This window comes from Amia ocellicauda, chromosome 23 (genome assembly GCF_036373705.1).
Source record: "Amia ocellicauda isolate fAmiCal2 chromosome 23, fAmiCal2.hap1, whole genome shotgun sequence".
NCBI lineage: Eukaryota > Metazoa > Chordata > Actinopteri > Amiiformes > Amiidae > Amia > Amia ocellicauda.
The window spans coordinates 13,273,913-13,298,988 of record NC_089872.1 but is presented as its reverse complement, the minus strand read 5'-3'; the positions used below and the strand labels follow the sequence as shown (position 1 = coordinate 13,298,988).

General features: G+C 39.6%; 3 protein-coding genes across 3 annotated transcripts in view; 1 reads left to right on the top strand and 2 right to left on the bottom strand.

Annotated features, from left to right (window-relative positions):
* Positions 1-3: 3 nt before the first annotated feature.
* fam161a (FAM161 centrosomal protein A) lies at positions 4-8,225 on the bottom strand. The gene is made up of 7 exons (XM_066696436.1): positions 6,969-8,225; positions 4,488-4,750; positions 2,879-4,060; positions 2,424-2,591; positions 1,503-1,602; positions 1,177-1,331; positions 4-896 (listed from the first exon to the last, which is right to left on the bottom strand). Exons 1-7 carry the CDS (start codon positions 7,137-7,139, stop codon positions 659-661), a joined length of 2,277 nt encoding a protein of 758 aa, XP_066552533.1. The 5' UTR covers positions 7,140-8,225; the 3' UTR covers positions 4-658.
* A 107-nt stretch (positions 8,226-8,332) lies between these two features.
* On the bottom strand, positions 8,333-13,172 carry cct4 (chaperonin containing TCP1, subunit 4 (delta)). The gene is made up of 14 exons (XM_066696437.1): positions 12,867-13,172; positions 12,043-12,095; positions 11,869-11,958; positions 11,493-11,601; positions 11,248-11,390; positions 10,919-11,040; positions 10,655-10,787; positions 10,412-10,551; positions 10,188-10,284; positions 9,914-10,024; positions 9,701-9,831; positions 9,073-9,307; positions 8,740-8,853; positions 8,333-8,478 (listed from the first exon to the last, which is right to left on the bottom strand). Exons 1-14 carry the CDS (start codon positions 12,976-12,978, stop codon positions 8,464-8,466), a joined length of 1,605 nt encoding a protein of 534 aa, XP_066552534.1. The 5' UTR covers positions 12,979-13,172; the 3' UTR covers positions 8,333-8,463.
* Positions 13,173-14,892: 1,720 nt separating this feature from the next.
* Positions 14,893-25,076, top strand: part of commd1 (copper metabolism (Murr1) domain containing 1) — a 30,943-nt gene continuing 20,759 nt past the window's right edge. The window contains exons 1-2 of the mRNA XM_066696834.1: positions 14,893-15,107; positions 17,059-17,340. Of these exons, the coding sequence (XP_066552931.1) occupies positions 14,934-15,107; positions 17,059-17,340 (456 nt within the window). The 5' untranslated portion in view covers positions 14,893-14,933. The remainder of the gene's footprint in view (positions 15,108-17,058; positions 17,341-25,076) is intronic.

The window sequence follows — 25,076 nt, the reverse complement described above, 5'->3', positions numbered from 1 at the left end:
TATTATCCTGAGTATGTTACCTAACCTCCTTGTGTTGCATCTTTCAGATGAGATGGACTTGTTTTAAGTGACTCTGTAGCAGCAGATAGTGAAAAATTATAAACAATCCTAAAACATATTTGGAATCTTTACACATTGTATCACTTTGGATAAAGTTAATTATTATTACCTCAAGCCTCCAACTGATTTAATGCTATTACATACACATAAAAACTGAATATCTACAATATATTACAAATCCCTGGGGCTACAATTTGCTTTACATTAAATATACTTTTAATGGAATAGGTAACTGAGAAGGAAACAGTTTAAAAAAAAAAAATCTTTCGATTTCAAAATAAATTATTTAACACAATAGATTCCTCTATCTTGTCACAAATTTATAGAGCACATCTGTTACGGAGTCTAAATGGATTTAGATTCAGAGCCGATTCAGAGGTTTCACTTGCCTGTACTAGCTGCATATTATTATTGGACATAGTTGACCAAAATATTATTTTATGAAAAAGTATCAAAAAAATGTAACTGCTGATTCATCAAAGTAAAAACCCTTCCCAGCATTCATGCCAGAACCGATCTGTGATCAAAGCAATAGTAGTGACATACCTATGTGTTTCAAATGCCATTTCTGTGCATCTCTCTGGTATTCAGTCTTGGATCAGTCTTCGTGATCACTGTCTTTATCTGTGCTGTGGTGGTCGTCTTCATCTACCGCATCACTTCCAATGCTAGATTCCCTGGTTTCTTTTTTTTCACCACCCTTATCTTCACCATTTCCCTGGTGATTGTCATCATTTTTGCCATTGTTTTCATCAGTGTTATCTTCTACATCTTCATAATCATCCAGATACTCCTCCAGCCCAGCACTGGACCCTGCGCGGGAACTGTCCTTAGCACTACAAAAAACATGAAATCAACTCTCAGGATTTAAGTAACAGAAATCAATGTATTCATCTCAGGAACAAATCCTGCATCTTGAAATTATATTTATAGCTGTACTGTCTTAGAAGGTTTCTTATAAATCAAGTTAGAAGCTACAGTTAGTCATATTATCCACTGGACAACACTTTGAACCAAGGCAGCGCAACCCCTGATTTGCTCATTAAATGGAAAGTTCAAACAGTCCGAAGTTATAATTATTCATTTAATCTCCCTTCTCTTTGAAATGACAGCTACCTCTCTTTATCCTCGCTGGAAAAGGACACTCCACTGATGGATCCCTCACAGTGTTTCTGAACCTTTGGCGCTTTGCTGCTGACAAATGCTTCACTGATTCCGTACCCCTTCAGTTTCTCAGCGTAGCGTCTCTCCACGGCTTGCTTGGCGTTCCTCTGGAAAAGGGAAAACAAATCACTAAAATGCGAGGCTGTGCACACACCAGACACATTGATGAGTACCGTTTCAATGCCGTAAAATCAATCTTTCCAATATTTGTTTAAAAAAAAAAAAGTGATTATAATCAGGAAAGCATTCGACCACCAGTCTGTAAGTCCAAACCCCACCTGTGCTACTTGTTCCAGAAGCAGAGGTCGCCCCTTCACTCTCTCCTGAATCTCCCTCATCTCCTCCAGGTACTCCTTTCTCCTCTGCTGGTCTTGTTTCCTACCCAACACAGATGCCAATCACCTTTCTCAATGACTACACTAATGAAACAGGGCCTTGTAAATTACCAAACTATTGAAGTAAGAGACTATCATAATTGAGAAGGTGAAAGCTGGTGAGAATAGTTCTGCATATTTTTTATACAAACGGAGATGTATTTATATAAAGCACAACTTTTTTTTTTGAAAGATGTTTTTATTGACACAAGGGTCACAACTGGACAAAATGATGTAGAATTATGCACATTTCATTCTCTTTTTATTCCGTTAATTAAATTGGATTGGAAACAACATAACATGATCATTATTCCCTAAAACAAATTGTGGAATCTGAGTAGTTTAATCTTTAATCTTTAATAGGTAATCTATTAAACTGAGAAGATATTTGCTATTGTTCTGATTTCAAAGTAATATGGAACTGCATTTATAGCTAAAATAACATTATTGCTGAACCTACAAAATACCTAGCACAGGCTTTACAACTTCCATAATGCTCCTTAATTGTTCTCTGCAGACAACACTTAGTGAGCTATAATAATATAGCTCATCCATCATTTGACAATTTCCCGGTTCCTGCATGTAATTAGACCAAAAAAACCAACATAAAATAAATAATATCAAAATCAAAACACTTCATTTCAATATATGTGTGATCAGAGATGACTATTTCAGTTTAATATTTTGCCCATTCAAAGTCTCAGGCTGTGAAATGACCACTTACTACAAGTATGTCTAAAACCTGACTGTTGCCGTCAATTTCGGCACCAGTACAGTGGAGGTTCCCTCTTAGATAGAGCGGAGCTGGTCAGTTCTTCCTGGTACCTGAACTGCTTCAGTCTGGACGTGCTGGATTGGGCCAGAGCCTGGTGGGGGTCATTGGCCTGGGCGCGCTTTGAAACCAGTTTCTGGAGTTTCCTCTCCCTTTGCCTCTGCATTGCTCTCCATTTCTCCTCTTCTTCTTCTGCCCTTTTTCTCTGTTCTAGCGATTTCCTAGTTAGAAAGACAAAACCGGTGTTTGGGGAGGAGCTCTTCGGAGGCGGTGTCTTTGGGAATTAATGGGCAAGGAGGAGGGGCTGGTCAAGGAAGGGATGTTGAGGGAATGTTTTTTTTTTTTTTTAGGACCAAGGATGGTATTGGAAGGTCAGCTTCTTCACAGGGATACAAACACGCAGACTTTGTAGACCTGAACTCAACTACATATTAATTAATACATACTAGGCACACAGTCTGATTACATGAGTTTCAAACACCAGCTGCTAAAGACTACCTACATTTACCTCACAGCGTCTTGACGCTTTTTAACTGTGTCTGTGATTTTGGCAGGTAGACTTTCCACACTTCCTGAGGAGCAGAGACTGGAGCATCTAGCTTTGGCTGGACTGGTGGGAGCAATGTACGGCCAGCGCATCTCCTTCAACTTGATTTCATCTGCTTCTATGTCGGCCAGGATCTTATCTTTGTGGGAAGTGATCTCAGATGTGCGAAGATGGAAAGGTTCGCAAACTGTCATTGGTTTGGTATCCTTTTTGTGCATGAGCTGTTTCTTGAATTTCCTGTATTTTGCCTCAAAGTCAGGTATCTCCGTGTTAATCCTTGGGTGAAATTCCAGTTCCCTCTCTTCTTCTACTGGGCTGTCTCTCTTTTTCCCCACCAGTCTTTGAGCCACCATACTTTTGGGCATGGAGGAGCTATGCAGTAGCTCCTGTGCCCTCATTTGCATCTTAATCGCCCGGTAAAGCTGTTCTTCTTGGATCCGCTCGCTCACTGTGGGGTCGTATACAGACTTTGGTATTGGCTTTGCTTTGAAAGCTTTCTTTTCCATTTTGGGAGTGAGGTCTTTGAGCTGAGCTTCCCTCATTTCTTTCTTCTTTCTTTCCCTCTCCAGGAAGCTGAACGGTTTCTGGGAAGCCAACAGAAGCTCCCTGTTCCTGTCCCTGATGAACTGTCTCCTATCCTCATTGCGCTCATTGATCTCCTCAAACAGAGGCAGGTAGACATGGGCGGGCACCGGACTGGCCCGAAACTTCTTCTGACACTCCACAAGCTCTTCGACCTGCTTCTTGAGCAGGCAGTTCTCCATCTCGATCTCGGATCTGGACTTGACCCTCCTCTTCTTCTTTTCTGCTTCTCTGATTGTCATGTTGAAGGGCTTGGGGATAGTGATCCTGGGGTTCCAGTCTTCGCATTTGTTTTTTGTCTGCCGCTCTTTCACCGAGGAACATGTCTGTAGTCTTTTATGGGATGCATAGTCTTCCACTAAGAAGCCATCCCACATGCTTTTAATGTGCTCCTTTGGAGATGACAGGAGTCCCTTTTCAATGTGCCCTGCACAGTTGCCTGCTGCATCCTCATCCGACATATCTGACACAAATGAGCCAAAGGTGTGAATCAGCTCGTTTGCTGAAAAGGATTTTCTCAGAAGTTGTTTTGCTGGCATCGGACTCTTCTTCCCCTGGTATCTGACAAAAAGAAACAGTACAGATTAGATAGGGCTTAAATGTCGATAGCTTTCAACTCCATGCAAAGTTTCCATCTATCATGTCTTAAATAAGATTGGGTGATATAAGCAATTGGTGGAATAGATAATGGTGTACATAAATAATAAAGATCCTAACTTGACATTACTTTCTGCAGCTGTAAAATGCACTGGTTGTGTTTTTGTTGCGCGATCCCATTGGTGTAGCAGTGCAGATCCATGCAGAATGTGCGCTACATGAATGTGACCATTGTAATTCACACTAAATATATCAGTTTTCAATTGGTAGTTCAGTTTGAAGTGTGCCACTCTCTTGGTTGTCTCTGCATGGTTGACCTCAAAAGGGTCTCAGTTTTAGGGGTTCTGACAGAGAGTGTGGACAAACACTGAGGGTACCATGGAGGACAGACCTGCTGGACAGCTTGGAGATGTCACAGTCTTTCTCAGGTGGCTCCCCTCCTTTGAGATCCAGTTTATTTCGATACATCTTCTCAAGCTCTGACATGGTCTGCAAATGAGCTTTCTTCAGCTCCTCCAGCTTTCTGTAGTACTCCTCATTAGAGAAGTAGAATTCATGGAGGTCTAGGTGCTCCGCCCCCACCACGTAGTCCTTTATCAGCAAGGGACTCCCTCTCCTCTCCTCACACTCTGACGCATCCGACACGTACTCATTCTGCAACACGTGGAAAAAGATCAAGATGGTAATTCTACTAAAAAGATCTTACAGATGCCAGGCGAGGTCCAGCTGTCAAAGGATGTGTTTTTTATCGAAATTAGCTATTATCCTATCATTATTAATTGAGGGCAAAGTAACTGTGGCATCGCAAGCAGTACATTATATGTGTTTCATCATGCTCATTGAAATATGTGTTGAAACTCATATATTTTGTTCATGTTTTTTCCACATATTTCATATAATACCCTTTAGCATGAGTTAGTGGGGAGAACAAATATTTTTAAGCTGGCTTAAAGTGCTTTATCAGTGAGAAAGCCTACTCTCTGGACAGCATATCCTTTCAGTATTACAGTGCAAAGCTCATTAGGGATGGTTTTGTCAGCTAAAGAGGCCATATGGCACAGAGCAGTGGGGACATGTTATTAGCAACAAAGGTAATAGGAACATGTGTTTTCTTAACACAAGGCAGCTTGAACACACTTTCTTCAAGAGAAAAAAAAGAAATAATACATTAAGAAAGAAAGTCACTCAATAGGATACAGGTATCAATGTAGCACCATTTATTTTGCATTAAGATGCATTTAACAAAACACTTAAATTCAACAAGCAGAATTATTATACATAATTATAATTATACATAATTTATATATAAGTATATATTTTTATATTTATTTGAAACAACAATAAAAATTACAGAGTCAATACTGTGCATGAGAAAACTTGGAACTTAAAATTTAAAATAACAAAAATGAATACTGGACATTTTTATACGTATTTAAAAGGGATGATGGTAAACTTAATATGAATATGACTGTAAGAGTTCAGATTGACTGGTTCCTGTCAGTCCTATGGGCTCTGCTGTTGTAGTGGTTCAGCATGGTCCAGATTAACATCTCCAGAGTGCTAATGGTAATCTGGTAAACATTAGGACCCGATTTAGTCACAAATTATAGAAGCCAAATCTTTCCAGAAGGACAGTTTAACTTCAATCCAATTACCTATGCTATCAGAAATTAGGCTTTTGGTTCAGGAAGGATTTTCATACTACGAGCATAGCTCTGCAGAATTCCAAGATGGACACACTGGAAACTGAACTATACGGTTGCTTTTGTCACCTATATGTTGAAGAGGACGGGTGCATAAACACACATTAGAACAAGACAAGGGTTTTCCTTCTCTCTATTAAAAAACAGAATCACACTAACATCCCTAAACACTTTCTTTTGAAACGCGTCTAACATTAGCTAAGCTTTACACATTAGGAAAGGGGTAGAAATTAATTGTCTTGTTCTTTAACAATAAAGAACATTGTGTCGTGGTATGGGACATTCAAAGGACAAAACTTTATTACTCACTGATTGCAGTTAAATGTGTTGATACAAGTATTCCTTCAAGAACTGAACTAATCATATAGTGAAAAATGTCTAATTAACCAGCTTTTAAATCATAAAGTGTCCAATCAGACACATCTGACTATCAATTAGGCCAATAGGCTTGTATTACTATAGAAACTTTGTATTAATAAACAGAGCTTAAAAAAAAACGTATTAATTTAACAAATCCATATTATTGCATCGTTTTTCAAATTTCAACAAAATGCATTTCCCATCCGAAAATGAGTATCAGCTACCAGTATTTCCAAAGTAATCTGTCTAAAGGTCAGTCCAAATAAATTGTGTTTGCAAAGTGCTTGGAAGTTCAAAAGTTCAGTTTTGGAGAGACGTATCACAGCACTTTATTGTATTGACTTTTAACAATACAATACAATACAAACAATACAAAAAGTAATTATATGGTTATATAATTAATGTGCTTGTAGTTGCAACTGACTTTAGTTAGCAGATGTGCATATCTCAATTGGGCCATTCAATGTACAGTTTACTTAAATATCTAAATACAGCCTCTGCGTATCTATACTGTCAATTGTAGGCTATTCATAATGTTATTATATATATATATATATATATATGCATTTAAAAAAATGATGGATCCTGTTCCATTTATAGAGAAATAACCAGTCCACCTTTTCATAAAATCTCAAAGATATTAAATTCAGTGGTGGTGTGTTTTTAAAGCCACTAAAGTTTAATGATCAGACTTAGGGGAGTATACGAAATGGAAATATTAGATCTTAGCTTCTACTTGTATATATAAGACGAAATAACAGCTGTTTTATAGGTGAAATGCTACCCTATGCAGTTTTTGGTATCTTTACCTCCTCCTCGTAATCCCGGTTGTCCATCTGGCCCGCCGGCTCGGCTCTCTGGCTGTGTTGCTGGACAGCGCTGCCCCTCTCATACAGAGCCGCTGGGGCTTTAGTTTGCGGATTCACCGGGGTCTTGATACACGAAGTTAACAAAATGTTAGCACGGTGAGAGCTATCCATATCTTTGCCCCGTTTAACACATAAAAGTACAGTCTGCGCTAAAACATTGCCTCCCGCTCCGCCTCGCTGCACACACAGCTTGTTGAATGCTAACGGCGTTGCTACCCTGGTTACAGCTAATTCTATGGTGCCGCTGGAGGGCCAAACTTAATCCAATCCTATTAAGTACGTCGTTTAACAAATCCGAAGTACAATACAGTACTACTGCTCATGCATGACGCGACTCACACAAAAAGAAAGTGTCAGGTTGTTGCACCCCCACCTCCCCTCACTCCAATGTAAAGTGTTGCATTACATTTTGTAATAGAACATACATTATAATAAAAAAGCATCATTCATGCATTCACAGGTAAACAACTTTTTTCAGTCTAGTGACTTGCAGGTGTGAAAGTAGTTCTAATTCACTATGTCAAAGATAAGGAATTAGATTTAAAGATTAACAGCCTTAGTCAAAGTACAGGTGTTTAATCTTTAGTCCAGGAAGAATTGATGTTCTTGCTAATTTAACCTAACATTTAAGGATATACAGTATACATAGGCCCACCTGACAGCACAGATGGTAGGTATTTTCATTGCACTAACATTCAGAGGTCTGATACCTGAAAGCCAGCTGAAGAATATGTAATTCTGGAATCCATAAAGCTTTATTTCAATGTAGTAATATAAATTACCAGTTTTAGTTGGCCAGGAATGGAGTTGGAACTTGTATACGATTTCTGGCATTAAAATTCTGGTACTGAGTCCTAAACTAGATTGGCTTGAATTCAAGGTCAGATTTGTATACCTCAGGCTTTGTACATAAAATGTAGGGATCTTAACTGTGTAACACGCAATAGAGAATTACATTAGTAAAGCAACCTTTATTTTTAAATGCCAGCATTGAATATTGATTTTTCATTTCACAATGTTTCTGGAACTCAATCTGATGTGAACACCCACAGAACGGATTGCAGGTTTATAGAAAATTCATGGTCCAAAATGTACAATTTCTCTTAAGTGAAGACTGGAATGAAACATTTATGAATTATACATTTTTGGATTTATGGATTGGAAAATATTTAAAATATCCCCTTTAAAAGAGGATTAAAAATACAACCATAAATGATGCAAAATAAAAGGCTGCAGAAAAATATTGAAACTAGAATCATTCAGGGAAATAATGTTTAGATTTTGTTGAAAGAAAACCAGGCATATTATTCTCAAAATGTTTTATTAAATTAACGAGTACAGATAAGCAGACTAGTCTACAGGCTCACTGCAATAATCCAAAGGCTTGGTTGTATCAGCACTTAGATTTCTTGAATCCACAGGACAAATCAATGCTTTACCGAGTATTTACCTGCAAGAGAAAACATTTGTTAACTTTCAAATAGATTATTATATAATGAATATTTAATATTACAGCCGCTATTAACTGCATAATAATCAGACTTTAAAAGCATTATGATCACCTTTGAAAAGAAAATGCATCTTTAGGGATAATGGTTGACTAACACATTAAAATAATAAATGTGATTCGATTATCATCCATCTCCAGTTTCTTCAATCCTCACAAATCAGTTTATAGAACAGACAAGCAAATTGTGTAACAGGTTCATACCACATCGTCAATCTTGAGGATGCTGCGCACAGTCTCAGTGGACAGCGTCAGGGCGCTGATCGACACCAGCAGAGGCTGCACCACCAGCTCCTCCAAGATGTTGGAGATCCCACCCTGTGAAAAATCATTCATCACGCCTTCAGTAAAGCAGCAACGACAAAACCCACAGGAACACTCATGTATCCGTGCCAATAGTAAAGACCAGGCTTACCTGATATAGAACTAATTTTATTAACAATCTGAGATTAAAACTTGCAACACATTGTTAAGGTATGTTATGAATACAAGGAACAAACTACATCCTCCGTGTCTTTCTTCAGCAGGGTGACGTACCTTGCGGACGTTGATGCCAGCAGTCTTCTCTCCCTGGGCGTGTCTGTTTCTCAGCTCTGTAACAGTGGAGATGGGGTTGAGTCCTGCATTCTCTGCCAGGGTTGATGGAATGACCTCAAGGGCGTCTCCGAATGCTCGGACACAGTAGGCCTCCATGCCGCTCAGTGTGCGTGCGTACTCTGCCAGGCGCAGGGCCAGCTCGATCTCTGGAGCACCTCCCCCGGCGATCAGGGCCCTGAGGAGGGAGGACAGCGTAAGGGCACATTCCCCCGGTATGACAAGTCCTGTTAAAATCAACCTTTACCTTAAAAGGCTAAAATAAGTGCAGATGCATTTTATTCAAACCAAATTGCAAAGCCTTATGAACTTCATAAAACAATGCAAATTGGCACATCATACATACGGATACAAGGACATACCATTTCCATCACAACACCAGTGCCCTAATGTGCTTTTTTGGTTGCCGAATTTCTATTAAAAGGTTTAAGGTCAATTGTGAAGCACTTGTAACTGCATCACAGATTGAAAGTTTATTCACTGTGATTAAAAGAACATAACATTCTCAAACAACCACACCAGCTTTAAAACAGTGAAACGAAGATTTCAATTACTAGCCTGCGAGTCGTACCTTTTCTTCACCAAACAGCGGATCACACACAGAGCATCATGGATGGATCGCTCAGCTTCCTCGATCACCAGCTTGTTGGATCCTCGCACCACAATGCTGACCGTTTTCCCTGGGCTGGCACAACCAGTTATCTGCAAACAAAATTCAATAAGTTACTAAATTTGTCTGACAGAGCACAGAAGACTGAAAAAATAAGAAATGCAAATCAATTACCTTGACTAGTTTGCCAGAACCATCCAAGTTCACCTCTTCTGCCAGCTCTGCAGAACCAAGCATCTCTGCTGTGAATTGGTCTATGTGGGCAACTGGTTTGGTTCCAAGAGTCTACATTTATTTAAAAAAAAAAAAAAAAAAAAAAGTTTCCATATATTACTCATACATTTCATACAGATAAATCCATTTATATTAAAAAGGTAAAAGATGGAAACATTTTACTATACTAGAATTGTTCACAAACTATTTCCTATATAAAAAGGTATTTATTTACCTTGCAGATGAATTCAATATCTTCCCTCTCAATTTCCTTAACCACCATTATTTTCATCTTGTTTAAGAAATGCAGAGCCAGATCACTCAGAGCATCCCTGAGAAGATAAATGAAAGTGATTACTACACAGATGCCAGGACAAAAACCATCCTTGACATTTTAGTGTGACAAGAAAAATATCAAGTCACAGGTCTGAAAAGCTTCTTATATTTACACAAGATTACCTCAGAATGGATTTCTGAATAAGCAGCACATTGCACCCTGCCTTCTTGATTTGTTTCACCAAATTGAGGATATAGGCACGTTCCTCACGCAGTACTCTGTCCATCTGTGCATAGTCAGACACAACAATCTGGTTGTCCATCTGTCAAAAGAAAGAGAGCATCAGCACACCCCTCCACAAACGGAAAAAAAAAAAAAACTTTATAAAAAAAAAAAAAAAAAAACTTTACAAAAAAACTACTTACGTCTGTCTTTGGAGGAGATAAGCAGAACTGAATAAGACCAATCTTTGCCTTTTCTACTCGGGATACTCCAGAGTTCACCACTTTCTGTGTCAGCACAAGTCCATCGATCAACTCACAGTCATCAATGGTCCCCCTGGAAATAAAAATATTGTAAATCTCAACTGAATTTATTTAAAGATAAAGCCCCGCACATACACCTTATATTCGACTCCTTTTAAAAGGCCAAGAACGTATCTGATGAGAATCTAGAGACTTTACCCTTACCCTAATTTCTTGACAATTTTAATGTCCCGGAGGTCTACACTTGTGGCGGTGGCTGGGTCAATCACTCTCATCACAGCATCAACACTCATCGGGGCCAGCAGGCTGGAGTACTGAGACACAACCTGAGGAAGGGAGAAACAAATTCAATCTTACTGAACACCTGGAATCTTACCATCCTGACTTCTATCTATATTGGTTTTATTCCAAATCACTAGCAAAAACTGGTTTTATAATAATTTTTACAAAAACAAAAGCAGAAGATTCCCAGGTGGATAACCACCACAGTTTAACTGGATATGGCAAAGGAAGTGGTTCTCCAAGTCCTTTACCTTGGAGCTCAGTGATGTAGTGGCGCTATTCAACAGAGTCTCCCGGTCACTCAGCTCCACAGGCTGGCTCATACTGGTCAGAATCTCCACTCCCTTATCCACAGCCTTCTGGAAAGACTCTGAAATAATGGTAGGATGGATTCCTGCAATAATAATAATTAAAAAAAAAAAATTAGCAGTCCAATCAGCCTGAAAGGACAAAAAACAAACTGCCAGGAAAACCTAAAATAAACCAGTTCAAGTACCTTTCTGCAGCAGTTTGGAACAAGCATCCAGAAGGGCACCTGCAATCACCACAACAGAGGTGGTCCCATCTCCAGCTTCAATGTCCTGAGCTTTGGACAGTTCCACCAACTGCAGAAAACACGGATTTAGGTCAATTCGGCAGTCATGCGCGTCAGCTGTTTTCTCGAGACTACATACATTATCGTTTATTTAAAAAGCACATACATTATGCATGCAATTAAGAACAAGTTAAGACCTGACAGTCAGTTCTCACACACGAAGAAGATCAGGCTACTTTCACATGCGTGTGGATTTCACACAGCAATACTGCAGAGTCATGTAAAGTACTGAACAGACAAACCAAATAAAATCAAACCACCCTTTGACAATACTAACCATTTTGGCTGCTGGGTGCAGAACCTGCATTTGTTTGAGGATTGTGGCTCCATCATTGGTGATGGTCACATCACCCTTTCCATCCTGAATCTGCAATATAAAATGTAGCTTAGTACCACTAAAACAAAAAACGCATATGTATGAAGACAATTCGTAGGATAGGAAGCTAATTACCATTTTATCCATGCCCTTGGGGCCAAGGCTTGTTCTGATGGCATCTGCAACAGCTGTCAATATCAAAAACGGTGTTACTGCAGCCCTGCTCAATATGGCCAACAATTATACCCCAAGAACATTTACACGACAATTTCATCGTTTTTCCCACTGTGATGAAAACGAATTTGTTGTTGCTTTTTGTTTAGGATGATAGAATACAACTATAAAGCAGCAGTAACTTTTTGATGGGCTATAAAAATTGTAGTTGGGTGCATTATCAGATTGTATAATCTAATTGAAAATAAGATTAGGCTACATCCCCAGGCAGCCACTCCTCATTCATATTATTCTGCAGCCTAAAAATATCAATTTAGATACAGTGAATATGGTATACGATTAAAACAGGTGATCGTACAAAGGCATGATCCTTAATATCATAACTGAATACCTAAACGATTCTTGAGTATTTTACAATTATCGGGATGCTGCGTCATATGTAAACCACCAGACTCGGCAAAATGGTTACAATCTGCTTTCTCATTGTTTGGCTGAAGACAGGGAAGCTGCATGGACACCATTTATGGAAGGCAGCCGAGGCACCAACACCCATACAATCATAGCGCCCCGTTACCTGTTCAATACTCATATTTCATGCGGAAATTAGAAACACGTTATGCTGGCAGAACACTACATATGCACCCCTCTGCATGAAACCTTTGTATTAACCTTTCATTCATCCGTCGCATCAGTCACTATCAGTGATTTTAAGGATGAACAAAATACTTGGCAACATTTAGTATCTAGCCCCAGATTCCCTCACAACAGGAACGGCGACAATTTACCTTTCCCGGCGGAGATGTTGCTGAACCGAATCTGGGCCGGCTTGTCCCGGTCCACATAGGCACTTCCTTTGTAACTACCCTTGACTGCTTTCGGAGCGGTGACTTCGGGCATGGTGATGCTTGTAGATGTAGCTACAACCTTTCAGAGAGGAATGGATGTGAGCCCGAACCTGTAGCGCGATGCCCGGTACTGGATGGACCCCGATTCTGCCGCTACCCAAAACTGGTTGGCGATTACAATTACGCAGCGACAGAACCTTCCAGATACACCGGCTGCGACAAGAAGGGAAAAGGACCCCGCCTCCACTTTGCGGCGCACAAATGTGTCGTCACAGTTCTGTTTATACATGTGCCATGTGATATATATAGTACATTTAACGATATGGTGCTGGTTTAACAAAACCTATTCCTTCTTTCTTTTGGAATGCTTGTATATTGAACATAACTGTTCCAACACGTGTATTTATTATATTTATTATTATAATGATGTTCAGGTAGCAGTTTCTTTCCCTTAAAAGGCGCCATGATTAGCGGGATTTTTTTTATTGTATTGAGGGGTGTGACAGGCTGGTGAAAACGGACGTGAAACGGTTGTGGATGCGGTGAACAAACGTTTCGAGATAATAGCTGTCTTTAACAATAGTTTCCTTACTTAAAAAAATATGTTTCGATTCTTCATTGTCATTATGGTAGTAAACTATGTCACTTCATATAATCAAACGGGTGTAGTCCCGAAATTAATATTTAAATCAAGCCAATCTTACTTATAATATTACTAATTAAGAAGGATATCATATATGTATATTTACTTGATTTAAAAACCGTGTTGAATGTGTAAGTTTGCTTAATGTTTCTATAATATAACTGTATAGGCGGAAGTCTGGACCTGTGTCACTCACTCTCGCCAGGCGGGGGCGCTCTCTCGCGTTGTCAGTTCAGCACACCGGTCGTGCTCAGCTGCGCAGATGTTCGCAGCTCTGCGCGGATCTGTGCAGCTCAGGGGCGGAGTTTTATATTTGTACTATAGTACCTTGTTATAGTATTTTCATATAATCGCGTTTTTAATTGAATACTAAACTAAATTAAAACAAACATGCAAATATATGTATATATATTTTAAATAATACCAATAGTTCATGATATTGAGTGTTATAAGTTATTTTTTAGCACAGCATTGTTTGTGTTTTTTTCTTGGTAAAGCATTTTGCACCTTTTTGGCTTGCAGCCATGTATTAAGCATTGCATTTTATTTGACCTATTTGTATACGGTTGCACTAATGTTACATAAGGGTCCAGGGATTTAATGTTACACTCTTGTTCAGACATTAATAAATTGCGTTTTTTGCATTTAAATATTTAATAACATTGTATTTACACCTGCAGCCCCACACCTTTTAGAGTGTCCTCTGTATTGACAGTGCAGATCTGGTCAAACTAGCTGGCTCTGGTTATCTTAACTCATTATCAGTGGAGCAGTTACTGTAGCTAATGGGTTAAAAGGGGCTGCTTAATGTACACTGTTAAAGATGCATGCCAGTGATTTTGGGGTGTTCTGCCCAATCAGGCATTTTCTTTCTTTATTTTTGGATATTAAGGGGACCTATTTTGTTCACTAATACTATTCCACCTTGCACTGAACAAATACACAGGGATGTATCTGTATTGAAGCACTTTTGGAGGGTGTGCGCAGTGGAGAAGTTGTCTATATTGTCTATGGTGTCAATGGCAATACAGCATCACTGTTGTCTATTGTGTTGATGTCAATTTTAAAACAATTTCGTCACAAGCAACTGGTAGCAAATATGCTGGTACATTGTTGCTGGATTTTAATTAATTCCTTGTAATGTGCTTCAATCTTAGTTGACAAACTGACAGCACACATGTCGGCCCCTCTGTAATAATCATGCCCCGCCCATTTTCAAAATCCTGGCATCGACCTGGTGCAGCTCCACCAATGAGAGGAGAGGACTGTGCAGATCTGCGCAGAGGCGGGGCAGTCTGCGCAGCTTGTTGCGTGCGGGCGCGTCAGTGCTCACATGACCCGGGTAACGTGACGGTGGAGCGGACATGGCGGAGCTGGACGCCTCGAAATCCCTGAGCGGACTCTTGAATGGGCTCGCACAGTGCGTCTATTACAACAACCCAGATATAACCGAGGAGCTGCTCAAAAATGAACTGTACCCAGATCTGCCGCAGGAGGAGTTCCGGGTCCTGCTGGAGAAAATGAAGGGTCTTTTGAAGGTAGTAACACAGGAGCAGTGCAGCAGAGATGGGTAGTGTGTGCATGTGGAGATTATTTCCATGTAGAGGGCTGTTGTTTTGCAGGGTTATTCTTGTATTATGATGCATGTGACAATAGGGGTTCTGTTCTTGCAGGATCTCTACTAGGCGCCTGTTCTTTATGAGCGTCATGTGTAGATTGTCTTTTAAGAGTAGGCTATATATCCTGATGCTGGAGGACTGAAATACAGGTTACAAACCCCAGTCCTGAATAACCAGAGCACCTGCTAAACACACTAGGTTCCTCCTGGTCCTGGGCTATGCTAACAATAACATTTCAATACACAAATCAAATCTCCTTTATGTGTCTTGTTTTTATTTCTGATTAGATTGACAGAGGAAGGTTTCTTTTTTTTACTACCAAATTCATCTTCCTGGGGTTGTTCAGAAATGTTCAAGATCCTTGGAGTTATGGGGTTGTACATTTGAAAGGAATAGAGCTGTAAAATCTGAGCATATTCTGAAGTGCAATTATAAACTTGTAATCTGTTTTTATGTCCGGCTACGGAGTTGAGACTGACCTGGGGGCAGGGGGTGGCAGCTCTGTGCTCTTCAGGGAATTCATTTCCCCACTGAAACAACAGGTCAGATCCATTCCCACCAGCAGAGATCCCTTCTCACTGCAGGGGGCAGTGTTGTCTGCAGCAGCACATATTGCTACACATGCCAGTTAGTGCCATTGTAGACTGAATAACCTTTGCATAGGTAAGATTGTTTTGTTGATGCTTAAAGTAGGGAATAGGGTAGAGGGGGAAAGATGTTGGAAAAGGCAGAGTTTTTTTTGTAATGAACTTGTTGTACCAATGCCTATTCTGCAGACCAGGGCCCGTGTCAGCCTGTGTGGTCAGTCGTGCTCACTTTGCTGTTGTCTGGGAGCTGCAGGTTAATCGATATTGACATCACAGGAGGTCATGAGCAGCAGGGGGCAGCCCCCAGCCCTGATAGCTGGACTCCTTGAGCGGCTACTGCTCACAGAGAGTTCGGCTGCACTTTGCCAAAGACAACATGTAGAGCTGGAGCGGAACATTTTCAGGGCACTGTGTCAAATCTGGAGCGGAAGTAGACTGCGGTGCTCTGATGGGTGCTGCTGATCCTGCCTGGGGGAGCTTGGCAGTGACTCAATCCAGGCAGGGTTACACAAGCCAATACCTCCAGAGCGCATGGCAGCCCTCCATCACTGCACGCATGCTGTTCGCTTCACAGGCGCATCTTGAACTTTTGTACAGTTTCTCCAACTCTACAATGGGCGTAATCGAAGAAAGCAGTGTTGTTGTTCTGGTTGACCTGCTTAGCACACACTGTATGAAAAGGCAAGCAGTCCCTAGAGACCGTAACGTCAGGCAGCTCTCGCAGTACTAAACTGCTTCTGTTTTCTGCTCAAGTCATCCAGACCACCCCCCCTCCACAGACTTTTATACTTTTGTAGGATAACATCTGCAAAGTAAGGTTGCATAATAAAAGCAGACTTTAAAAGGCTTCACCGATTAATATTGAATGATGTTATATAAAGGAGAAGGGAAGCTCACAATCTATTATAAACCTGCACCACAGTCTTTGTTGTAATAGTAATTCAATCTGACATGAGTTCAGCATATACACAACATAATAACTATCCTTGAAATGCGAATGCCTCTTTCAGCAAGAATGCTAGATTCATCTGCTGCTATTCAGACCTTTAATTGATGGAGCACTATTATTAAAAAATATATAATCATCCAAATCCTTGGCATTTATCATTTATAATTTATCATGAAGGCCACAGGAGTAAATCCGACACGTCTCCCAGAACATTACGTATGTATGTGTGAACAGGAGGGAGGCCAGCAGAAACTCCAAGCAGCTATCCTTGGTTGTCTGCGAGAATTGTTCGTTAGAGGGAATCTTGACCGTGTCCGTTGCCATCTCTTTTCAGTCCATCTCCTCAGCGGACATGGATGTCAACCAGTTGGAGGCCTTCCTGACCGCGCAGACCAAGAGGCAGGGCGGCCTGAGCGGGGAGCAGGCGGCCGTTCTGTCCAAGTTCTGGAAGAATCACAAGAGCAAGATCCGTGAGAGCCTGGTGCAGCAGAGCCGCTGGGAGAACAGCCTGCGCGGTCTCAGCTGGAGGGTGGACCTGCAGACACAGTCCCGGCACGCCGAGCAGGTCAACTCCCCCGTGGCGGTGGTGGAGCTGGAGCTGGGCCGCCGCGGCCAGGTAAAGTAGGCACAGACGCCAACACGCTCACTCTGACCTCTGGGGGTGTCCCCTCCTAAGTGTTTATAGCTCCATTCACATGGGGCTTATTAAAGGATTAAAAAACAGACAGAATTTCATGATTAGGTTTAAGCTTGTTTTTTATTTTCTCCCTTTACTTTACAGCACATGGGCAACTGTTTCCAAACACCGTCTCTCTCTCTGTCCTGTTTGAGCATGCCTAATAGTAGTTACACTTAGGCGTGTCCTTTGATTTCATGTTTTGCCATTATATTTTGTGGTTGGGGAAGATCTACTGTGTCGCACGTGTTCTATACTTTCGTCTGACTCTTTCCGTCGCAGTGAATCGGTTACAGGGCTTGCTGTCTTCTCACAGGAGTGTGAACAATACAGATAGCCGCGGGCAGGAAGGAAGGAAAGGCAGGGGCTTTTAAAATAGGTCTGCTATTCAGGATAGTGGGGAGGAGGCGTGGTCTGCTCTTGCTTTGATGTGTGCGATGGAGAAAGCCCAGGAACACAGAGATGTTTTAAGAGAATACACATTTCTTATTACTGTTCAATTTCTTTCCCTTTTTCTTTGAAGTGCATGTCTTGTTCGCATAACCAGGCAACGGATGATTATATAATTAGACAATCCGCAGTCATTGATGTTACTGTAGAAAAACTCTCCTCCACTTAAGAGACTGAAAAGAAAAAGGAAAAAACACTCCAGGAAGTGGACCTTTGGCTGAGCTATGTCACACTCTGCTGTTTCCTCTGTATGAGGTGAACGAGATCATATCATTATTTTTCTTTTCTTGAAAATTCAGTGACATGAAAAACTTGGTGCAATACATTTGACACGTGGACCCTTGTGATTTTATTTCCCTAGTATGGTCAGCGACTGGCTAGGCTGGCAACAGGTCTTTTCTTGATTGTGTGACAAAAGCTGCTTGAGCACCAGATATTTGGTGTTGACTGTGAGTCAGGGATTTTAGCACACTCCTAACAGCTGACTAACGTTGCAGCTCCTAGGCCTGGCTGCATCTGAATGGATCCCACTTGAGTCTTCACTTCGTTTTCCTTGTTAAGTGCAGTGAGTAACTACCATGGAGGTTTCCATGATCTCATTTTACTGGTCACTGCAAGGGCAATGCGGTGGGTGGTGTTTGTTTTTCTTCTTCTGTTGACTTAACAAATAAAGCCATATGTGTCTGCTGCTTATTACCCATCACTGCTGATGTCATTTATCTTTTTATAATTTCTCTATCATTGTGTAATTTAGAAACTTACCGTCTATGTTGTTTTCGCATCTAATTTGCTCTGCTGTGAAAAAAGATTCACTGGACATTTTCAAAAAATACTGAACAAACAGCGAAGGCAGGGATCAACACCATTGTACAAATAGATGTTGATACTGCAAAGATAGATACCTAACTGGTTATACACTGATCGTGTCCTCTAGTACAGTTGTTTGTGTATCAGACCTGCCTGAAATATTATGCAGTGACCATTGAGTGTTTCACTAATCTCACTGATAAACACTAAGATTATCAGTGAAAATTCCTGAAAAACTGGAGGTTAATTCATGTACCGAAGTTTAGTTGTAGCAGCTCAGTTTTTAAATCTGTTTACTGTTCATAATGTTTGGTTATTTAGATCTTTAAATAAAACATCCCTCTTCAGTTTTAATCTAAGGATCTGGGTCTGGTGCCAGCTGTTAGTATTTTCAATATAAACCTTTCTCATCCATGATGCAAAGTAATATCAGTCTCTCTCAGTTTTGTTACCACTGATTCCATTATATATTTTTTTTCTGGAATTTAATTTTGCTCCCATAAACATTTTTGCTTTCTTTTTCCTTTTTTATCTTATGAGGAATTATTTCTGCAGCTCGATAAAATTAATGTAATTGGTTGGGGTCTAGATTTTCCATGATGATAAAAAAAAAAAAATGAAAGCAAGTTCTCCTAAAATAAACTACTTATGAAGTTGTTTTTTTTTGGTGGGGGCGCTATTCGGATTCATGCCAGAGATAAGTAATCAAGTTTTTGGAGTTTAAAAGAAACTGATTACAATCCTTGTGTTATTAAAACAGGCTGTGGTTAAGTGTGTTTCTTAGAATGGAATTTTTAGGGTATCTCTATCCCTGTGTCCACAAGCAGTACAGTCAATGGGTTATACAGTTCTCAACCCATGCATTCAGTTTGCATTCATCTACCCTGCCATAGCTTTGATGTTTACAGCCCCAAGGTAACTCAGATGGGAAGTCCTATTGCTCTGGAAGTTTTTAACCAGTGAAGCCACTGAAAATGCAAGAGAACAGTTGCTCACTTAGAAAACACTTCCAAGATGCTTATTCATAAATATATACACATGTGCAGTGTTTAAAGTGATTGCTACCATAACTGCATGAGAATGTATGTAACAGCGCCGTGTGTGATATGGAAGTTATTATTGTCAGTTAGTATTGTCAGTGTGCTCAGGGGCTCCGGCTTTCAAGTGCCTTGCTTAGACTATTGTGCTGATGAACGGTGGCACAGGGCCTCAGTGGTGAATTCGGGAAGATGCCCAGTGGCATTTTTGTAGGTACAGTACACTGGTGCCCTTTTGTGAGATATGGTGCATTGTGGCTCAAGCAACTACTAAGGTTGTTTTTAGTATTTGGGGAGGGGGGGGGGAGGGTAGCAGAATGTTCCTTATGCCATAGTTGTTGTTCACTCGCCAAGCAGAGAGAGGTCTGTCCCGCTAGAGGCTGCTATTCCATAGGTTTGGTAGTGAAGAACTGAGTGTGGCCTTTCAGCAGCAGTAACAGTTTCCGGTGCTCATGACCTAGCAGCGGCAGTTAAGGCTTTAACGGCCGTAAGATGTCAGCATTTATAATTTATGTTCCTCAATTGATTTACTTCGACCTTATTTGGAAAATGCCAACTGCAGTCAAAAACACACCAAAGCTACTTAATTGTTTGAATAATGACATTTCTTTTTGCAACCCATTATGTTGTATTACGTAGTTAGGTGTTTTACAAGTGTTATTCAGCTTGCATTTATTCGGGATCAACAGAAGCGTACACTAACTGAGACGTGCTGTACCACGACTGGCACTGTATTACACAGATCTTAAATAAACAGTACAGCAGACAGTACATTACAGCATGTCTCAGAACATGGTAGGGTTCAGTAGCAATGAACATGCCTGTGAGTTGATAAGCTTTTTAGGCAGTAAAAACTGAAAAATAATGCAATTCATATTGATTGTGTTTTTTACTTGAATAGTTGGCCTTTATGGTTTGAAATCAAAGAGCAGTTACACAAATGGACAGAAAATTATGAATCCCAAAAGAGGTGGATTGTGGCTCTGAAGTGAGAATTTCAGCTCAGTCTGTTTTTTCTCCCACGGAGGTTTGAAATAATTTAAAGACTTAGCGTTTCTGTGTTATTCAGTTCTGAGGAATGTTTTTTATGTTCAGTGGTCAGTCAAATGGCAGTTTATACATTAGCACATTTATAGTCTGACTGATCAGACTAATTGTGGTGTGTTGATAATTTTATTGAAAGTAATGTGTGAACATGGGATTTAAAATTTTCACAATTTTTTCTTTGACACCATTGAAACTTTTACACTTCTCATCTGTAAAGGCATATTTAAAAAGATGTATAATTTAATGGCATGCATATTTATCTACATTCAGGTGTTACATAAGATGTTACTCTCACATAAAAAAGGACAACTCTTTATTTCAAAATCGTGACAGTCTTGCCCGTTTAATCACTTTATTTTGATATATAATTTAACGTGTGTTCAGGTACATTAGACATATTTGTGATGGTTCAAAACTAGCCACTTTTGATTTTACAATTTTAGCACTGATGTGGTTGTTTGGACATAGAAACATAACTTCTAATCTAAACTCTACACTACAATATCTAAATCTAAACATACATTTTGTTTCTTTTTTGCTCATTCAAGCTCCTTCTCTTTCATCTTCCATGGGAATATTTCCATAGAAATGCCCGGCAAGCCCTGATTACATCGGCACATTGGTGGTGTGCATTGTGGTTTAAATGCTAAATATTGGAAGCTTATTTCATGCATGTTTGAACCCAAAGAGTTAAGGCTTCAGTTCCTACCAAAACACAGTGAACAGCCCCGAATCCTTTAGCACAAATTGATTTGACGTTGGTGGGTAATTCCTGTACTTGCAGTACTTAAGTTTTCCAGCATGTACAGAGCTTTTCTTGTTACTGTGCAGTCATGAATAAGAGCTGTGTTCTCACAGTGAAATTGAAAAATCCATTCTGACCTACACAAGCTGGGAATCCACTTTTGCTCTCTGTGGTATTTCTAAAGTAAACTTATTTTGCACTGGTGTTTTGGGGGAATTTATCAGGGAAATACTCACTGATACGTGTAACATATTACAAGAGACGGCATGAAAACTCTTCTGAAAGTAAATCACTTTACCACAACACCTTTCCCAAAAAGAAAAACACGTATGCATTAATTTTAGACGCCTCAAAAACCTTACTGTCAGAATATATGAATGTGTGCATGTATGAATGTATATTTCAAATGAATGCTCTCTCTCTCTCTCTCTCTCTCTCTCTCTCTATATATATATATATATACACAAATTAATAATGGTATTCAAGCATAAAAGATTTGCAGTATCTTCTGTACCCCTGGATTTCCTTTGCTTTGGAAGGCTGAAGCAATTAAGAGCCAGTGTTAGTCATGCAAGGGCACATCTTTGTATTACTGGCCTGCTTCACTGCATTTTCTATTAAAAAAAAAAAAGAAGCTTCCTGCCATGTTGTGTGTTGCTCATTTCGTGTTTACTACTGTGGACCACACCTTATCCTTTGTAGAAATTATCTGGTGCAACAGCCTGGTGTCACGTTTCCTGTTGCACTTTACCTAGAATTGCTCAGTGACATCTGTTTTCTATCTAATATGATAAGACGGCGGAACTATAATGTGTTATTTTTTTTCCATGTGTGACTCCAGAATAATCTAAATGTGATCTACGTTTTTAATAAATAATGTGTTTCTTTCCTGATGCCTCTATTGCAGTTGTATTTTCGTTCACCAGAGTGATCTCGGTCAATGTGGCTTCATACTTCCTGTTTGCCTGTGACCTATATATTAATGTTTTAAAGGTTTTTTTAGATTATGGACAAGGATGTCTCCTGTCATATGGTTGACTTTGGCTTTCATTCAGTTTGTTCTTATTTAATAGTTTGACAAGACGCTGAACTGAACTGGTGATTGGATGGGTTTTTACAGAAGCCAAGCAGGGCAGGACTCGGAGAGGCTTCTGTCCTCCCACCCCCATCACATGCTAACGTCTGTGACCTGAGGAGACCAACCTTGTGATATGCCCTGTCTGCTCCACTTTGTTAAGTCTCCTTAGTGCTGGTGGCATTTATAAATATAGCAGATCTTCAGTGAGTTAATACTGTATGTAGTAATGGCATTTCAATGGTGAGGGCCTTTTGTTTATAATTCACTATTGATATTTTTTGTTACTCGTAATTTTTTAAAGCGTGAATAGCATGCATTATGTATCCAAAGCGTGCAAATGCAGAAATATTTCCTTATCTGTTGGTTTATTTATTTCCTGGGGATATAAATATGGCTTTCTAACATTCTCTCAAGCCGATTAAAGAAAACCTGCCTGACTTTCTGAACTACGTTTTTTCGTTTTAGTTTATTTTAGTTTCCTTTTCCAGTGTTTGTAGTTGAAACATCAATGAAAGATCAAATAAGGCACTGTCACTGGTTATGCAAATTAAAGCAATTGCGTAAGATGCCTTCTTTCCTGGTACCCTTCAGTCTGCGAAACTATGGAATTCACGTTGAACAGAGTCAGGGTCAATTATAATACAATTTTGCGATTTAGAATAGGAATTATAATTTAAAAGAGTTACAGTTTTGGAATTTAAATTTACTAGATTAAATTAACGTGGAAGGGTAATTCAAAATTATCAGTCCATAACATTAAAAGGCTGATAAATTTCAGCGTAATATGATAATGACAGATACCTTCTGGATCCCTGGTTCCATTCGGTTCTCTCCTGTTGCCTTTACTTGTGGACCACAAGATGTGTCTCTGTATACTTCAAGTTATAGATCACGTGAGCCAATCCAAGGTGAACTCCTTGGTCTTTATTTACTTATGTATTATGTATTTACTTATCTTTATTTCTTTGTTTCTTTCCCTTCTTTCTCTGTGATGAATTGTTTTGTGTTCCTGATGTCTGCTGTCCTGGTATCTCTCCAGACCCAGACCCGCTCTACACAATTGCACCTCTCAACTGTACTTTATTGTATTGAAGCTGAAGCAGTGTGTCGATTTTAAATTATAGTTCAGTTTTTCAATTAAAATCTGAAACTGAATTTAAGACTTTATAATTCACACCGACACACCCGACAGCTTTTTGGCTGTTGATTTTGATGTGTTATGTCCAGTCTTCTACTTCTATGAAACAATTTGTTTGCTGTTCTTATCTGCAGAATGACATAAGAAAGCAAGTGCCGTGATGGTGGAGCCACATCTAAACAGCCTCAGACATGAAAGGCTATTGTATCAAAGATCCCATACTTCACCTTAATGTATTTATGTATTCATGTATTTATTGTAAACAGAGGCATACCTGACTTAACACAGATTCATGAGTTAATTGTACTTGTACCTCCAAGTAAACTGCTTTGTCTATTATTTGTGCAGGTGGGAAGATTAGAGTCTCAGATAAAGAAAATGCAAAACTTTGAAATGGTTTTTGAGGTGATTGGCAAAGCAATAATCAGGGCTTTGCATGAAACGAGCAGCTGTACATAGGGCGACAGGCAGGCCGAGCCAGGATTGTCAGCTTCTGTTCTCCTTTTTGTCACTTGACACCATCTCTGTTGTACACTAGCCCTCTTACTCTATCTTTGCATATTAACAGTTGCCCTTATCAAATATTTATAGCAGTGTTTAGCGATATTGGGACACCTAACAATGTTATAACTGTTTAATGATCCCAATATGTCTGAACACTGTAAATGCAAGGCTACAGCAATATTTATCTTCTGGAAATGAAAGAAGAAAAAATAAATCCCTGTGATCTTAAGCTATTTAATTTCCATATTCCATGTTCCCAAACAATACTTTATTGGATCTAGCAAAAATATTGTGCAGGGAACTCTCTCACATCCAATATGAGTCGAGAGAAGGCAGTCACATGTGTTTTTAATCACCAAATGGCAGATTCTCAGGTTAAAACATGAAGGTGTTCATATTACATTTTAAGGAGTGTATGTATGCTCTTCACAGCTGCTGTGTTTTTTCTGAACCTCCTCAGGTTTACAGTTAAATCCTCATAGTTTTGTTACTACTTAATTGTCTTTATATTTGATGGTGAAGTCTTTTACATTTTATTTATTTATTAATATTACATTTTTTAGCACAGTTGTTAAATATATTGCATTATTTTTTACTTGAACTGTATCAGAAGTCGAGCTGTATATATGTGCGCTGTCTCAAGTCTCTATTCTTAAACAAAATGTAATCGAGTTATCTCAAGAACAACAGGAAATCTCATAAGGGCACTGTGTTGCTGCCTCTGTTACAGACTTCTGAGGATCCGATATTTACATTCCTCAGTGCAACCAAAGGATCTCGCATCAGTCATGGCAGCCATAAAGGCCAGTCTAGCCCCGAACTGTTCCTTATGCCAAATTCTTGATGAAACATGCCAGGAAATAAATGGAA

Excerpts from the sequence above, each read along its gene's own strand:
- fam161a (XM_066696436.1), bottom strand. The coding sequence starts at position 7,139 with ATGGATAGCTCTCACCGTGCTAACATTTTGTTAACTTCGTGTATCAAG. Across the intron at positions 4,061-4,487 it reads ATCTCCAAGCTGTCCAGCAG|ATACCAGGGGAAGAAGAGTC; the intron begins GTCTGTCCTCCA and ends TCTTTTTGTCAG. Across the intron at positions 897-1,176 it reads TCCAGCGAGGATAAAGAGAG|TGCTAAGGACAGTTCCCGCG; the intron begins GTAGCTGTCATT and ends TGTTTTTTGTAG.
- cct4 (XM_066696437.1), bottom strand. The coding sequence starts at position 12,978 with ATGCCCGAAGTCACCGCTCCGAAAGCAGTCAAGGGTAGTTACAAAGGA. Across the intron at positions 12,096-12,866 it reads CAACATCTCCGCCGGGAAAG|CTGTTGCAGATGCCATCAGA; the intron begins GTAAATTGTCGC and ends TGATATTGACAG. Across the intron at positions 10,025-10,187 it reads ATATTGAATTCATCTGCAAG|ACTCTTGGAACCAAACCAGT; the intron begins GTAAATAAATAC and ends AAATAAATGTAG.